Source organism: Podarcis liolepis (genome assembly GCF_965112155.1).
Source record: "Podarcis liolepis genome assembly, chromosome: 10".
Lineage (NCBI taxonomy): Eukaryota > Metazoa > Chordata > Lepidosauria > Squamata > Lacertidae > Podarcis > Podarcis liolepis.
Window position 1 is genome coordinate 19361953 of NC_139562.1, and position 17730 is coordinate 19379682.

Consider the following 17730-nt stretch of genomic DNA (forward strand, 5'->3'; position numbering starts at 1 on the left):
TAAGCGTGGATGGGATCACATCCCACAACTCTTTGTTTGTTATATTGCTTACTTACTACATTGCTTACCAAACCACTCTGAACAACAACAAAAATAGTAAAAGCACTATAAATCAAACAGCCTTCAATAATACTTAAAACAATAATCCTCTAAATTCCCTCATGTGTAGTGATGCTTGTCAATTCAGGATCTTTGTGCATCTGGTAAATAGTTCATGAAAGTTTATTGCATTTACAAGTATTTAAGGTGCCACAATACTCTAGTTTTTGCTACAACAGACTAACATGGCTATCCTGTAAATTTAAAAGTGGACAACAGTCCATTTATCAAAACACTGTTCCAACATACATTCTGGTACTTTAAAAAATCCTAATTGGTACCAGTGCAGTCAGGCCAGGGTTGGCCTATCTTGCCCTGGTGAGCAACAAAGTAAGTACAGTGAACTCTTTATTAGGTGGGGAAAGGATCTGCAGAGGAGTATTAGGTCAAATAAGCACAGCAGCTCTTGTTTGGTAGGTGCCCTTATGAAGCAGCTGTGGAGATTGAAGGGTCTCCAGGGTTTCCCCCAAGCAATCTGAGACTGCGCCTGTATGACGCTAATTTCTCCATCACCCTCTTCATGCCTCTCTTGGCTCTGGGAAACCAGGCTGGAGCTACGGGAGCTTGTTGCAGCAGGACGGGGAGAAACCTGTGCACCTTCACCAGCCTGATTCATCTCTGCCTCTTGGCCTCCCTCATCCAACTCACCTGCTTTAGCGTCTGCTTCTGGACTTCTCTCTGCCATAAATACTGTCTGCTCACTAAACCCTGCTACCTCTTCAGCTTCTGACACTTCCTCCTCCCTCTGACCACTCATCGTTGTCCCATCACCACTTCCTGGGCTCTGAGCCTTCTTCCCTCGGTGGTTCCCCAGCTGCTTCCTCCCACCATTCCTCTGTATCCAAATAGCCCATGACAACGTTGTCAGGTACCAAACCGGTTGCATTCTGAAAATACAGTGGTACCTGGGGTTAAGTATTTAATTTGTTCTGGAGGTCCACCACTTTAGCTAATGGGGCCTCCCACTGCTGCTGTGTCAACGCCACACAATTTCTGAAATCATCCTGAAGCAAAGTTCTTAACCCGAGGTACTATTTCTGGGTTAGCAGAGTCTGTAAGCTGAAGTGTCTGTAAGCTGAAGTGTCTGTAACCCGAGGTACCACTGTATTCTTAGGTGAACAATTCATTATTTATTTCAGACATTTGTATACCACTTTTAGTAGTTATGATGAGCTATGCATCTGAGCCATGGGGGACAACCAACAGAGACTCCCCCCAACAATCTTAGTAATTGGGCTGGATATAAAGGTGGTGTTTATATCCTGGGTGCAAGGGGGTAAGGGCTTTGTAAATTAAGACAAGAACCTTGAACTAGTTTAGTTGTATAGTCACAAAGCTGTGTGGCAAGCAGGAAGTCAGCAGGTGTTCAGCAGATAGCATTAGACAAATGCATGATCCATTTCTAAGCAGAAATGGATATTGGTCAGTGCCCAGATAGGAGACTGCCTGGAAGCTTTATAAATATTGCCTTGGGGTCCGTGGAAGAAAGATATGATATACATTTAACAAATAATCAAACCTCCATGTTCAGAAACAATATATCTCTTAAATACCAGATGCTGCACACAAACAAGGGAAAGGCTGTAATATTCACGTTCTGTTTGTAAGTGCCCAGAATAATCCTGAATAGTGTTGGAGATCAATTACTGATCCAATAAGTCAGTGGCATTAATTTATGGGACGCAGGGCAGAATCTAAGCTTTTCCTAGCACCGAATCTACATGTTGGGGAAACCATCAGCTGCAAGATTTATGGGTGTTAAATGGCTGTTGAAAGGGAATTGCTGAAGAATGGGCATGAATCAAGTTAAGTTTGTATATTTTAAAAAGCAATGAACACATTAGTTTGCTCCGGCCTAAACATGAACCAAATCAAGCTCAGCTTACTAGCTATGTATAATGACGCATTAAGGGCTTGCTTTCCTGGTTTTCTTGCCCTTCTGGGACTGTAAAAAGTAAACAGGGGGCTCATCAAGCACCTGCCACCTGGCAAATAGTCAGTGAGGCGGATCATGGACAAGAGTTTGCCATAGCACATCAAACCAACTTCCTGTAAACACTGGGGTTACATAATGGTATAATTGTGAATTTATTGCAGTACATAATCAAGGCAGAACGCAACCCTAAACATTATTAGCAACTGCAGGCATAGAATCAGGGGGTGGTATTCATTTGTTATTAATTTAAATGAAAATGAATAAATGTGAGACAGGGCAACCTTTCCATATTATATTACACAACCACCTTTTTATTTTCTCAGGATTTTCCCAATTGGTTTATACTGTGTTTGTTTAGTTGTCCTAATTGTTGCTTTATGAATTGCTGTTATTTCTATTGTGATGCTATTATGTTTTTTGAAAGTCCCCCAGAAACATATTTGAAGGACGTTTTATAAATCCTTAAAATAAAATAATGAAATTGAATGGAAAATACGCTTCCGAATTCTTGCTCAGGACCTTGACAAAAGCAGAATCACAGCAGTCCCCGCCCCCTTCTGCTCCACTTTTGTTGTGGAGCTGCCTGGAAAAAGCAGATTAGTAACCCTTTTGTCCACACAATAGAAGAGACTGAACAATCATACGCATATAGGTGGTTTGTTTTCTCTTCTTTTATTCCTGTTTACAACAGTTTGTTGATGTTGGTGATTAATGACAAAACTAGGGGTACATAGTTTGTTCCATATGAAGTAACCTGAAAGAAGGTTATCTACCTATTATTCAACACTTCTAGCTTCCAGGTTTCGGAAGGCAGTGAGTGACCAGAAGCAAGGATGTACCACTTGATTGTAAATAGAAGCTCTTAGAGGTAAACAAAAAACAAAACACCCCCACACAAAACCAAACCAAAACATTATCATTGTAACAAAGTCAAAAACAGATATTTAAAAAAATTGATCATAATTATAATTAATTAAGCTAAAAGCTGTGGGATGATGCTGAGGGATGGTATTGTATTATGGAGTCTAAATTTCAAACAACCCAATTTTCCCCTTTGTTTGGGAGGGGTGAGCCCCAATTCTCTACAGATTGTACCTCCATTTTCCCCCTATGGGTTTGTTGTTATTTTTTAACCAGTCTCTGATATTGTTCCATTAATAGAAGACCTTAAGAGGATAACACAGTTATGTATGTTATGAAAAAGTCATTGGCTGAAGTTCTGCACACCAACATGACATAAAAAGAGTTGGAGCAGTATGGCGGTCAAAACACACACCCCTATAAGAATCCTGGGAACTGTAGTTTACCACTCAGTGAGCTACAATTCTCAGCACCTTCCCAGCAATCTTTTTTGGAGAGAAAGGCATGAGGTGTAGAGAGCCAGTGGATGTACAGCATCCAGATTAAAATCTCTATACTCAGAATCTCTCTGAGCAAACATGGGTGCTGCATCCTCACACCCTGCAAAATAGGCTGCTGTTTCTCCACCTAGCCTATCCTGCCCTTGCAAAGATTGCTGCAAGGATTAAAATGTCTACAGGCAGGGAAACCTGTTTTAATTTGAATCTATCCTGCTCTTCTAGTGATTACACATCCCTCAGAGTGGCTTGAATGAATTTAAAATCGGAGTAATGCTGCTAAAAAACACACGTTAAAAATACATTTAAAAGCAACAATGATTTAAAAAATGACCTTTGCAGGTTTTTTTTAAAAAAGAAAAGCAATTTTTAAAATTGTTGCCTACTGGAATAAAATATATATTTTATCAGCTGGTGCAAGGCAGCGAGAGGCAGGGCTAGGTTTTAAAAAAAAAAATTTCAAACTGCAGCCAGCAGGAGGAAAAGTGGCAGGTAAACGATTTTAAAACACTGAACTCGTGGTTTTTGTTTTCTTTTTTTCTGGTTAGCTGGCAAGTTTATTTACTTGGAAAGTCGTTTTAATTACTAATCACTATGGCTAAAACCGCCTCAGCCAGTCCCCCCGAGGGATTGTTCTCTGAGGGACTCCGAGGGGGTCAGGGAACTGCGGCGCTTCGGGGGGAGGGACGGTTGCTCTGGCGACCGAGAGCGGGCGGCGGCGTCCGTTAGGGCGGGGAAGGAAAGGTAGATGTTGAGAGTGACAGCTGCTGTGGGAACTGTAAGTGGGTGGAGTCCAGGTGGGCCGTTTCGCACGCGGGGTGGGGGAGCGAAACGTCAAGAGAGACGCTGCAGCTGAGGCGGCTTCCGCCAGTGGACGCGGGGTGGGGGTGGGGGAGGTGAGAGAAAGGAGCGCATTAAGGCTCGTAGAGGCGGGCGGGGCTCTGCAAAGATTCCACGGAGGGGGGCGGGGCAGAGTCTGTTCGCACACGGAGAGAATGGGGTACATGGACAGTCGGCACCGGAAGTTCTCTTGCCGAAGCGGGCCCCATCACACAAATCGCACGGCACATTCCTCCGCGAACCGAAAAAAAGGGCCTCGGCCTAACTTGCTCCCACTGTTTAGACCCGTTGCAGGAGCAAAAGCAGGCGACTCGCGAACACGAGCCGGTGCCTTCTCCCCAGCTTCGCGCGAAGAGAGGAGCGGCTTAAGCCCCGAGGTAGAGACGGCCGGGACTAATTATTTTGAACGTAAACTACTTCGCGGAGGGATATGCTCACGGCTCGCTTCCGCAAGAAAGGGTTTTTAACAGACGCGTCACTTCCGGCGAGCCTCAAGAAGGGGAGGAAAAGGAAAGAAGAAGAAAAAACAACAAACCCCCGAAGGGGGAAACAAAAACAAACGGGAGGCCTCGTCAGCCGTGGGCTCCGCGAGACTCCGGCGCCTGTTTCTGAGGGCCTCAGTGCTCGCGGGCAGCAGCGCCCCCCCCCCTCGATGGACACCGGGATGTCCCTCCGCCCCCCGGCCCCTCTTTGAGCTTCTTTGCCTCCCCTTCGCCTTTCCCCCCTTCGCCCTCTCTCTCTCACTCCTTCCCCGCCTGCCTCCTCCTCCTCTGCCGCCGCAGCTAAGCCCCTTCCCTCCCCGGCCCTGAGGCGGCGGCATCATCACCGTCGACGGCTCCGCCGCCGCCATGTCGGGGGACGACGACGGCCCTGGCGGGTCTCACTACGTGGCAGAGTTCGTGCCTCCGCCCGAATGCCCCGTCTTCGAGCCCAGCTGGGAGGAGTTCAGCGACCCCCTCGGCTTCATCGGCCGCATCCGGCCCTTGGCCGAGAAAACGGGCATCTGCAAGATCAGGCCTCCCAAGGTACCCGGGGAAGGAGGAGGAGGAGGGATGGGGAAGTGGGGTCCACCCTTCAGGGCCGGGAAAGGGGTCCGAGGGTTGGGGGGGCACGTTGGGTCTTGGCAGCAGGATTTCGGCTTTCCCGTGAAGTCGCTCCCCGACCCCTTTTCCCCCTTCAGCCCCTCCCCTGGCTTTTCATCTCCTCTCGTGCCCGGTCGCATCGCCAGCTGCCACGGTCTGTGATGCTTCTTCGCCCGTGAAAGGTGCCCAAGGGATGGCGCTTCCTTAACGATGGGGCAACTTCTCCTTTGGATTCCTTGATTTTTGTTTGTTATACTGACCTGTTTTTAATTTTGACTGTAATTCCGTAACGATGTTTCAAAAAAGCAAAAGCTGGTTGGTGCATACAAGGAAAAAAGGAGGAAAACAGGAAGAAGATTAAGGGTCCATTCAGTGTTGTAGCAATATAAGATACAGTAGCTATGATCAATACAATAAGAATACTTACTTTCACTTTGGGGGAGGGTTATCATGTTTACGTTTTGCATAGAGCAAGTGATCTAGGCCACAAAGACTAACTTCTGTTAGTTTTAGGGTGAAGGGCCCCTAAGCCTTTTGAGGTGTATAAAATTCCCTATCAAAAATTTGTGTGCAGTTCCTGTGTAACTTGATCTAGTAAAATTGCCTTTTTGCTTGTCTATCTGGAGGCAACTTGGTAGTAGCAGAAAACACTATACCAATTTAACAAAGTCCTCTATCCTACACTCCTTTTTTCTATGGTACATTTCTTCAATAATCTAAAATATCAATTTAACATATGAGGGGTGATTATTATTTTTTTACATAAAAAAGTTCCTAGTTCTCCCCTTGAACAGTCCTTTTCTGGCTTTGGGAAATGGGATCCAGTTGCTGCATCCTGCTTTGAATGTTGCTAATTCCCCTTCACCATCCAAGGTCAATCTAGATCCTGTCTTCCATCTTTGTTACTGCATTTTCAATGTACAATATTTCAGTTATATTCCATGGCATAGTATGAAAGACGATTTTACTCATCACATTCCCTTTAATCTCAAGAGGTGTTTAAAGTGCTGGAGTTTTCATTTTCAGTTTTTAAGCTCCCTGCCCCAAATAACTTGTAGAAAGGGAAAAGCAATAGCAATGATTAGAATTGCTTTTTTTCTGCCATTGCTTTTGCACATTGAGTTTGGTAGGTGCTGGAAAAGGAGTGTTGCCGTAATAAGATGTCGACACCCTGTCTGTCACTAAAAGAGTTGGGTATTTGGGTTTCTCTTTTTAATTTCACAATAGTGAGGGGTTTCTAAAGTGGAGTGAGCGATGGTTTTGGAGTATCAGTGATCTGGCAATAAGCTTTTAACTAATTTTTAAATATATTTTGGGGGAGTTGTTACTGAATGAAATGAATTCTGAAGTAATGTTGCGCCCCATTTAGTCCTAACTGGGGATGAGTGATAATAAAAGCTTCAGTTCTATTACTATATTGTGTTTAAAAAACATGGTTTTATTCAGGACAATTATGGATGATTACTACTGCATACTGTTAAAAAGAGCACATTGTGCATTCATTTGCAATGCACTTGACTTGCAAGTTAGAGTATAATCTCAAGTGCAAAGTAGCATAACATTTAATTTTGAAACTGTAGTAGCAATACATAAGGATTAAAAAGCACTTCAGGAACAAGTCTTATCATTCACTAAATACTGAAAAATAGGTGCCATTAAGTTTTGTAGCCTTTGTTTTTTTATTGCCTCTGTTTTATTCTTGAATCCATCTACTTGGCCTTGTGGCATGTTGCTCTATAAGTAGATGCCTATTTTAGGACCACATCAAATACGTTGGATTGTTTGTAGTATCTGCTGTGGTCCTAAGATGAAAACTCAAAATTCTGTTGAGCTTAAATGTCTTCTGATTCTTACTAGCAGCCTCAGCACCTGCATAGTGAACTGGTTACGTTGGCAGATAATTTAAATCTTCATTCAGCAATGAATAACTTGCTTGCCTGATATTATTAGAAGCTTTAAGCAGTATGCTATTCTAAATGTTTTTGAAATATTGCATTGCAAGTGATTTTATCTTTCTTTTTTTCTACAAAAAAGTTTGTAGTAATTTGATTGCTTATGGCAAGTGGTTTTTCTCTTGTTGACTCATGCCATACTGTTCAATAATTGGCAGAGAGAGATGCAGGCAGACAGGCAAATAAAGTGTTCTATGGACTTGTTACTTGTGAGGCCATCCTGCTGTACTGACAAGAAATTGAAGTGCATTTGCTGAAGTCAGAGTCTAAGCATGTTTACAACATGATCAATCCTTGGGTTTACCTTGCATATTGTCCTCAGTTGTGTGTTCCTCTTATGCCAACATCTCCTTGCAGGAGTGAAGGTTTTATTGGATTGCAGATTCTGCTTCTGCTTGTATACATTAGTGACCCACATGACTATAGACATTGGAAGAATTAGGGCCTTTTAAAGCCAGATACATTCTCAAATATGCCAACATTCTGACTGTTTTCTGTCAGCTCTAAAATAAATTAACCTTGTTCTTAAAAGCCTTTTTACTTTCTAATTCGTCTGAAGATATTCTCAGGTGTGCATTGATTTAACTTGCATGTAAGAATAAAAATCCAGTATTTATAAAATATTGGGGAAATAGCTATGGGGATGTGTTGGATATTTATTGAAGGCTTATATCTTGAAACTAAATTCCCTCCTTTCTTTTTAGGACTGGCAGCCTCCTTTTGCATGTGATGTACAAAGTTTTCGTTTCACGCCACGAGTTCAGCGTTTGAATGAACTAGAGGTGAGCTTCCCAACCTTTGGCATAAATCTGTACCCCTACATAAAGCATTAGACCTGTTTTTTTTTTTTATATAAGGTACAAAGTTATTGTCTTGATTCGATTAATTTAACTTCAAGTGTCTATGAGCAATGTTTCATTTTATTACTGTGCATCATTGCAGGAGCTGTTTACAGCCTACTGGAAATGTCTTACAACACCAGTTTAAAACACATCCCCTGAAACTATAACCATATTCAGGTGCTCAGAAGAATGCATGAGGGCACAAACTGTGTAGGGAGTACATTCACTGCTTAACATCTATACACACGCTGTCCCTCCCTACTCCCCCTGCTCCCTCCAGCCAATCTTTTGATCTTTCCAGTAGGTTTGAAGGGGGATAGTAAGCATGTTTGGCTGAATACATTTAGAACCTTATTCATGATAGGGAAGTTTGATTGTCAGGAGGATTCTAGACACATTTAGACAACTGCAGGAAGATTAGGGTGGAGCAGACAGTCATTGTATATAGGGGACATTGCACATCCCCATGCCCCTTGCAAAGTTTGCACGTTTGCTTGAATGCCTGAATAGGATTTGTTTCAATGATTCTAGTAGAACTTGTTTTCAAGTAAATAGGTTAGAGCTGGTATTAGACTTAATACCAGCATAATAGTCTAGTGAGACATAGACTCTCTTCAGCTTTCAGATAGTGAATGAAACTCTTCCATGAGGATATTACTCTGATATTTTAAACTTCAATTTACATCCATACCTTTATTTCTTACTGCATAGCATTTTGATTTGAAAATGCTTAAATGATATACATGCAACTTGCAAGAGACTTTAAAAAATTCTGAAAAGAGGAAACATAAGGCATCTGCATTAAAGTAGTATTTTTTATTGTACTTGGATTCATCTGTTTCTTCTCCTCATTCATAATATTTTTTCTTGACTTCTGCTGTGCAAGAAATATCTGCCAGTGCTAAAGGAGAAGTCTCTACCAGAGTTGTAGGACTGTAGAAAGCTTATATTCAGATTTGTCATTTGTTGAAATGGCCTTGGTTCTGATAGGACATATTCTGGTCTAAGTTTTGAAGACTTTCAAAATAGAGGAGCTGTCTGTGAGCATGCTGCCATTATTTTCCTTGGGTGTTGTGCTTCTCTCATACCTAACTTGTATGACGTCCATCTGTTGCCTTGGTTTGTTAATAGGCAATGACTAGAGTGAAGCTGGACTTCTTAGATCAGCTGGCAAAATTTTGGGAACTTCAAGGATCTACATTAAAAATCCCAGTCGTGGAGAGAAAAATACTGGATCTTTATTCACTGAGCAAGGTGAGTGTGAATCTACAATCATTTGGTAGGGTGTTAGTGGTTTCTCATAAAATCATGTTTTCCCTGCTGTAATAGAGAATCATAAAATATTCTAGCTTATGGCTTGAATAATATGGTGTGTTCATTGATAACTCCCCCTCCCTCCATATTAAGTCCATGGATTTTTATCGGAGTACATAAGCAATAAGGAGTTTTGGGTGCAGTAGCTTTCTATATCAGCAAGGCAAATTACTCTTACTATTTGAAAGTGTCTTAAGACTCTTTGTTGGGTCTTGCTGCAGGAGACTAATATGGTTACTCTACTAGAACGTAACTTCCAGGCACGTAGGGTTCATACTGCACAGCTTCTTAGTGTTTCCATACCAGTTCATAGCATATGCATTGCATCATGGCAGAAAGCTGTGAATTGTGATTTAATTGGTAGCTAGTAGAACATTTAAAAACTATCATTAATACAATAATGCTAAATAATATTCTTGCTGGTTTTAAAAGTGCCTGTAAAGCATGCTAAACTCTTGTAGTACTAAATGTTTATTTTTATAAAATGTTTTAAACCTGCCTTTCCAAAGCTGCATGTAGCATACAACTTATTTAAAGCCTGCAACCTTGGTATAATGCAAACTAATGTAGACAGCCTGATTTCTGCCATAGCTGGGGATGAAGGGCCACTGGGAGGCTGCATCCCTCCCTCTTAGGACATCATGGTAAGGGGCAGACCAACCTGAATCCTTTCATCAATTAGTGAAGGACTTGTTGGAACTGCTTTCCTTTCCCCTCTCCTACTTTTTTCCCTTCTGTATTCTAACTATTGGATTGTGAGTCTGTGAACAGAGACTGGTTTGTCTTTTAATAATTGTGAAATGCTTAGATAATGTTTAGTAATAATAGTAGTAGTGCAGAGAGTTCCAACTGTGCAATAGCACTTTTGGTCTCATGGCAGTTCATTTGTCAGCTGAATGCCTTCTCAAAAGTGCCTTGTCACCTCCCTGAATGCCAAGAAGGAAGAACACAGATTTGCGGTATGCACAGCTATGGGCCCTTTTGAGTGAGATGAGTAGTATTTCACAACTCAGTGGCTTGTTATATGTGAACTTGAACAAGTAGAAAGCTGTACATATCCAGGGAAGGGAATTTTACAATTGGCTTGTAATTCTGTTCAAATTTACTTGACAATTTAAGGGGAGGAGGAAATGTGGTGTTGGAGGAAGGCTCTCTGGGCCTGATGCTGACCGTATTACTCTCATGGCATCTTCTTCAAGGCAAATAAACACTGGTTTAATTGAGCCATTGAGGGTCTAAATTGATAAGAATCAGTTAAGAATTGAATATAGCTGTGGCTGCCGCCTTCAGCTTGAAAGAAGCAGACTGTTTTACCTCATGCAGTAATCTGTTGCCTTAAGACTCTTTCCTGGGAGTGTCTGCATAGCCACTATTCTTGATCTCCAGCTCTTCTGACTTCTGAACTGGACTGAACCGCAGGTTAAATTAATGCTTTTCATAAGACGGAAAGTCAAGTTTAGCAAACTGTTTCTGGTTGTTTCTGGCTGTTAGTGAGAATCTGCTATTTCAAACACCTTTGGGAACTGCTTCTTGTCTGGTTTCAGGCATCCAAATTGTCTTTATGCATTAAGCTTTTGGAGCGAGAAATGAATTTGATTCTGCAGAACAACTATCCCCTTGTTATTAAGTAGAGGATCTGGTGAAGTTTTACATTTGGACTGTGATCAGTATGCTTTAAGAAACTTGTATGTAGCTTTCTAAATAAATAAATAAATCTGTTTTACTTTTATTTCAGATTGTTGCCAGCAAAGGAGGCTTTGAAGTGGTCACTAAAGAAAAGAAATGGTCTAAAGTTGCAAGTCGTCTTGGTTACTTACCAGGAAAGGCAACTGGCTCACTGCTGAAGTCACACTATGAACGGATCTTATATCCATATGAGCTTTTCCAGTCTGGTGTCAGCCTTATGGTGAGAGATGGCTTTGTTTGCAGGAGAGTAATATGAGATACAGTATGTTGCTTGTCTACTGTATACTAACACAACGTTTTGTGCTCTTGTACATTTGCCTCATGGAAACAAGTTGCTTATATCACGATCAAGAGGGATGTATTATACTGTGATCTGGTTTTGCGACGGTATCTACTTCTTTGTTTATGCTTGAGGTCAACCTTGATAGGATGAGGACTTTGTTGGAAAAGAATCAAACATGGGAAGGAATCTTTCCTTGGCTAGGCAGCAGCCAAAACTTGAGAAATTGGTTTTATTCAGTTTTCGTGGGTGACTCTGTCCAGATGACATTTGTAATGCAGTGTGTCATTGTTGGTGGCCCTTTCTCCCAGTAGTGCTGCTCATCTTGAAAACCAGAGTCTGCCATCCCAGATCCAACCAACCTGGTGTCCTTCTGTGCTCTGATTCTTTAGGGCATCCAAAAGCAAAACTTGGACCTTAAGGAAAAAGTGGAGGTTGAGGACCTCGGCATTGGTGCCCAGTCTCCCCCTAAGCAGGGTACAAGAGTGAACGTTGTGCTGAAGAGAACCAGACGTGTCAAGTCCCAGGTACCCAGATCACTTGGCCACAGTAGACAGAGTGCTTTAGTCTTTGCACCAGTGCAGATGCATTGGAAATGCAACAGCCTTTGTCCGGCCGTGGGGGCTCACTCAAAACTTCTCATGAGAAAGCCATCCTTTTAAAGATCAAAAGTGAGCGTGCTAGATAAAAACACTCACGTTGTGCTGGCCTCACTAACGTTTCTCTCACTGAGTAAGCCGACTATGTTAAGAGGAAAAAGACGTGTGTTCATTCCAGCTTCTGAATTTTATATCAGTTTGAGCTGGTGGCTAAGCTGAGGAGTTCCTTGGGTTTCATTTGGACTGTGGCCTCGCCGTGTGGCCTTAAGCAAACCATTATCTCTTAACCTCAGCTCCCCACTTGCTGTAATACAAAGGTGATAAACTGGTCTACCTTACAGGATTGTTTATAAGAATGAATGAAAAGCTTGTTTTGAGTATTCTTGAAAACTTAAAGTCCTGTATAAATGCTTACTATTGGTATGTATGAGGAGATTGGCTGATGCACACTAACACCAGCAGAACTAGTAGCTATGTACGAACTTGGGTTCAGTTAATTTGTAGACAACCTTCTTTTTGTGTGTTGTGGTGGCCAGAAGTCTTCAGAATAGTCCTAACACTGAAGGGAAGAAATTGCTTGTAGCAGTAAAGGCTTTCTAAGCAATGTCTACTTCTTCCGTTCAAATTTCTCAGTATTTCAGTTAATATAACCACTTTATTTCATGAAGGTTAAGAGTATTTTTTTCCAGAACATGTGATGACACAAGCTACTTTTAAAGCCCAATTCTTTTTTAACAGAGTGAAATACATATATGAAAAATTGTAACTAGCATTGACAGCCTTTTTCTTTAATTGTTAAACTCTGTGTATGTTTAAAGTAAGTATTCTTCATGTTTTGATTAATTAATTAAAATATTTATTACCTGTTCTTCACTGAAGCAGCAATCCTAAAGTGGGGAATGTAATAAGTTAAAATACAGCATATAAAACAAAGCACAATTAAAATTTTCATTACATCATTTAACACCTAAAAAAACAACTGCTACAATTATAAGTCACCAGCCATATGCATCAGCATTCGGCTGGTACCAAAAACTCTCATAAGAGTGATTGCTCACTGGGGAGGTGGCCATAGCTCAGTTTAAAACATAAAAACACTAAGTTGCAGATACATTTGAGGAGGATATAAATGATTATGCAAAAGGAGAATGAACAGGAAGGAGAGACACGTTCTGTACTTCATTAAACAAAACATTCTAGTAGCTTTTTGCTGGTTGGTCAGTTGGCTTTAAAGGAAAGTTAGCTTTTTGGTTAATCCTCTAACATTTGCAAGTAAGTATGAAGTGACAATTATAGTTTAATTTTTTAGGCTAAATGATGCTGAAATAACAATTGAGGAGATGGTTTCTTGACTGAACTTGGAATAATTTGATGGGTTTTCTCTCTATGCCTGCACTTGGTACATGGTAGCTTGGCTATGCAGGGTTCCCAGGCATATTTGGTATGTCTGGTTTTTGCTTGCACTTTTCTACTTGCTCTGGTGCAGGTATGGGAATAGGGAGGGTTGTGCTAGCGCAGCAGAAATATTCCACAAATATCAAGTGTCCTAAGAGTATCAAGTTAATACAGGGGTGGAAGAACTGGATGAAGCCAGTAGGCCATCGTTATCTTCTTTGCTCCATTCCCACAGGCCAAATTTGACTGGTTAGTGGGACTGCTGACCTGCCAGTTACCTGGCATCATAAGGACATTAGGTGACACATTTTTGCCTGTGCTTTGCAAGCCTTGACAATCAACTACATATTTATCTGTGGATGTTGAGGCCAGAATGGCCTCAGAGGCCAAATAGGGGAGGCCTTGTGGAGCTTGTTAGGGTTACCGAAACAGTAATTAAAAATATATATATACTGTATGCAGAAGGCACATACATTCAAAGTACGTTTTCTATCTAGTCCTTAGTAGTTTTGTAATCATGGTTTTTGCATAGATATATAGTATACAAATCTCTTAAAGTTCAAATGAAATAATATTATGTCTTGAAGACTTCAAGTGTAGTCTAGTGTGAAATTCTAAAAAATAAAAATGAAGATGGGGAGGAGTCTGGACAGTCAAAACAGAAATATCTTATTAAGACATCCCTTTAAAATTGATTTTGGTTTATAAGCCACCAGAATTAAGTGTTTTGATAGAATAACTGAATTGCATTGCTGTATGTATAATTTCAACCATGAGCGTGAAAAACCCTCAGTATGAAGTGAAAAATAAAGGGCTACAGTATATCTAGCGTTTGTCATACTCCACGTAGACTCATTGAAATTAATGGTATGACTAACTTGGCTCTAATTTGGATACAATACAATGACTTGTGAAATCGCTGAACTTGGTTCATGTTGGTTGATATTTTTCATTGTGTCTGCTCAGAGTATGATTTGGTCATTGGATGGTATCTGACTATGCAACAAATCCTAGGTTGAATCCAGTCTTAGTTGTGTTCGGAATAGACCCATTGAGATCACTTGGGACTTGAGAGTTATTACTAATTTAAGTCCCATTGACTTTGGTGAGTTTCCTCTAAGCACAACAAAGTCTGGATCCCCTATGTGTTTTCTTCAATCAAAACATGGAATTTAAATGCTTGAGTAATACTACTACTGCTACTGTTGGTCTTGTTAACTGAGTGTGGATAATCACATTTGGTTTCTTTTTCTCTTCACCTCTCTAAGAAGGTTTAAATATATTTATTTTTGAGTCTTCCAAAGCAATTCTCATGGTTCATCTTGTTTTGCTGCTGTTTTTTTGGAATTGGATATGTAAATTAGCTAGACCATTCCCAGTAGTGTACTTTTGTGGAGTAGAGTGGCTTTCCCCAGACTCTGCTTAAATACTTCCCTCAGGACCAACATTAAAAGTATTCTTGATCTTCTTTTTCAACTTCCCTGCTCTTAATACAGTGTGGTTTGTAGCAAAGCATTTTTCTCCTGAAATGTGGATAAAATATATCTGGATGCGGATGGAATAGGCCTGTTTTGGTTCTTTAGATTGGCAGGACCATTCTTACCAGTTTTGGAAACCCTATGAAATACTCAAAGCAGTTTATTCTGTACTTATATTGGAATCTTGGTACAGCTTTTTCAGTGCACAGCTTAGCATACAATTGTTCAGAAAACAAAAACCCCATTTTCAGAAACCTTACAGGGTTTCTACAAAATCTCTCCACGTTGGGGCAGGTGCTACAATTGTGCATGTTCCAAATGAGATGCTTGCTCCCAACAAGGTCATTTGTGATTCACCTCTCTAAAACACAATTTTAGTGCTAGCATAGCACAACAAAGGCATTCTTAAATGTGACCAAGAACAAGCTTTCAGGGCCATGCACACTCCATCATCGCTTCTGCTTAACTATGGTTAAGAGATATGAAGGTGTGGCATTAAAGACAATCCCCCATTAACCAGGGTTCATTTCCAAAATTTGGGTTAAGGGTTCCACTTCTTAAGCAAGTCAGAAATCCTGATTTAAGAAACCTTAAAGTATGGAATCTGCTTAGCCTTAATTGCAATAAATGTTGGTGCCAGCATATCCCTGAACAGTGGTTGAGTAAGAAGGGAAGGTCTAGGAAGTGCAATTTAATGCTCTCCATCACCTGATCACAGTTAAAAGGAACGTACAGTGCTTTGTTAAAGGCTAACTTTGAGGTAGACAGTCAGTATTGTTGAAGACATTGCAATTGCAATTAGCAATTGCTCATTTACAAGTTAAGCAAGATATCATGTAAAATAAAGAATCCTAATGAAATTTCTCTCTCACTATCTCTTTTTAAAACTGCATCTCACTTTCTACTTATTGCCTTATGTTGTTCAGGCACTGCTGTGATCTCCATTCACTAAGAATCATGTCCCTTTTGAATTTTAAACAACTTGACAGGAACATGAGAGATACTATTTAGTGTTACAAAATTTAATTTGGAAATGTGAAAAAAATAATGATTTAAGCCTGTTGAAAGATAAAGCCTTTCCTGGATTTCTGAGGAACAGCAGATTGGACTGTTTTAATAAACACTAGAAATGTAGCAGAAGATGCAGGATGGTTATAGATAAATGTTGCATGTGGCAAAAATCGAGACACATACTGGAGAGCATCCAGGCCTGCAAGACTCAATCTCATTAACAGAGGCATATACTTAGTTCTATATTCTAATAGTATATATTTCCTATAATTTATATATCACTTGATTTTTAAAAAAACTCAAAGCGGATTCAATATGTATAATGAACTCTTATTCTTGTTCCTTATTGTTGGAACTGCCCTTTAATAACTAATGTGATAGGTTTTTATTCTTCATTACAAAACGATTTAAAAAGTGCATTAGCAGATGGTGTCAGTTAATAGAAATGGGATAGTAAATATGATCTAATTTTAATTTTCTTCCTGCTTTTGACATTTTGCAGCTGGGTGCCATTCCAAGCAAGGTAAATTGTATTGATTATCTGAAATTTGTTACACATGATGATGGTAGAGCTAAAAGCCACACTATCTTCCAAAGTATCTGGCAGTGACTGTGCAAAGGCCGATGTCTGTGGAGCAGGAGTTTGCTCCAGCCCCATAACTCCTCTGGTCATTTACTGTGAGAGCAATTACATTCTGTGTAAATACTAATGGTGAGTTGATGTTATCTTGTTTTCAGGCAGAGGCAGGCGAGATGAGTAGAAACACTGAACTGAAGAAGCTCCAGATCTTTGGAGCAGGACCAAAGATGATGGGATTGGCTTTGGGAGCAAAAGAAAAAGAAGGTAAGCAGCACCTTTAAGCCACTGCAATTAAAGTGGAGTGAGGCTATTTATTTTATTTTTTAAAATTTCTATGACCATCCTTCATCTGAGGATCACAGGTATGTTAACTTCTTCAACATTGTTTTGAGCCTGGTGGTTCATCATTTAGCTGCTGGTACAAAGTGGTGACATGAGCATTTCCAAAAATTGTATAGCAGCTGCATGCCCACTCCATTGAGAACCTTTGGTAAGTTCCAGATGCAACAGAGTTTTATATATTTGTTAAAACTGGCACTACTAGAAGCCAGCACGAAATAAACTACTGTGGTACTTAGCTGAAACCTTGAGGGAACTTGGTGCCTTGCAAATAATCGAACATGATATAGTTTAAAGATGTCATGTGTCACTGTGATTCCTAGTTAAGTTTATGGGGGGAAGGATTTCAATGAAGGTGAGCCTTCTAGCCTACTAATGTGCATATTGTGGATATGCTGCTTATGAGCTAGTAAGATGCAGGCCAGATGGATCTTCCACATTTGCATGCCTGAGCAGTGTTCCCCCCTTTTAAAAAAAGAGGTGTTAGGAATATATTTATATGCGTTCATCTGGTAAAATTTGTGATATGCACATTCCAGTTTTAAATAGGTTGTAACTGGGAACTTTGGAATGAAGGTTGTGAAGGTAAGAGAAGAATGTGTGATGGAGTTGATAGGATTTGTGGCCTTGAAGAGGTGAACAAAGTCTCAGGAATCATATCAACGTCCTTCTGGTTTCCATTCCTTTGGTACAGATTGCTCACAGGCTTTAAAGTTCTGCTTTACAGCTATCGTGATAAATTTTGTTCACCTTAAACACAAAAGGTTTGGGCTCTTAAGATGCTATCAAGTTGTCATTCTGTGGCTAGTAGTGCCACTGCAACCTAGTTAAGTGATGACTCATTTGTTTACTGCTAAGCATGCTTCGCTTGCTGCTCCATTCAGGACACCAGACTGACCCTGTGAAATCTTTGCAGAGAATATAACTAGCGCAACATTC

General features: G+C 40.6%; 1 protein-coding gene across 13 annotated transcripts in view; it reads left to right on the top strand.

The window, feature by feature from the left end:
- Positions 1-4271: 4271 nt before the first annotated feature.
- KDM5A (lysine demethylase 5A) overlaps positions 4272-17730 on the top strand; it is a 43194-nt gene continuing 29735 nt past the window's right edge. The window contains exons 1-6 of one of the 13 annotated variants that reach the window (XR_014516236.1): positions 4272-5258; positions 7972-8049; positions 9241-9363; positions 11159-11329; positions 11782-11916; positions 16611-16716. Coding sequence is in view for 8 of the 13 variants with exons in the window: in XM_083461747.1 (XP_083317873.1) it covers positions 5082-5258; positions 7972-8049; positions 9241-9363; positions 11159-11329; positions 11782-11916; positions 16611-16716 (790 nt within the window). In the remaining 5 variants the exon portion in view is untranslated. The remainder of the gene's footprint in view (positions 5259-7971; positions 8050-9240; positions 9364-11158; positions 11330-11781; positions 11917-16610; positions 16717-17730) is intronic. The other 12 variants (XM_083461747.1, XR_014516237.1, XM_083461746.1 and 9 more) reach the window with 12 other exon arrangements.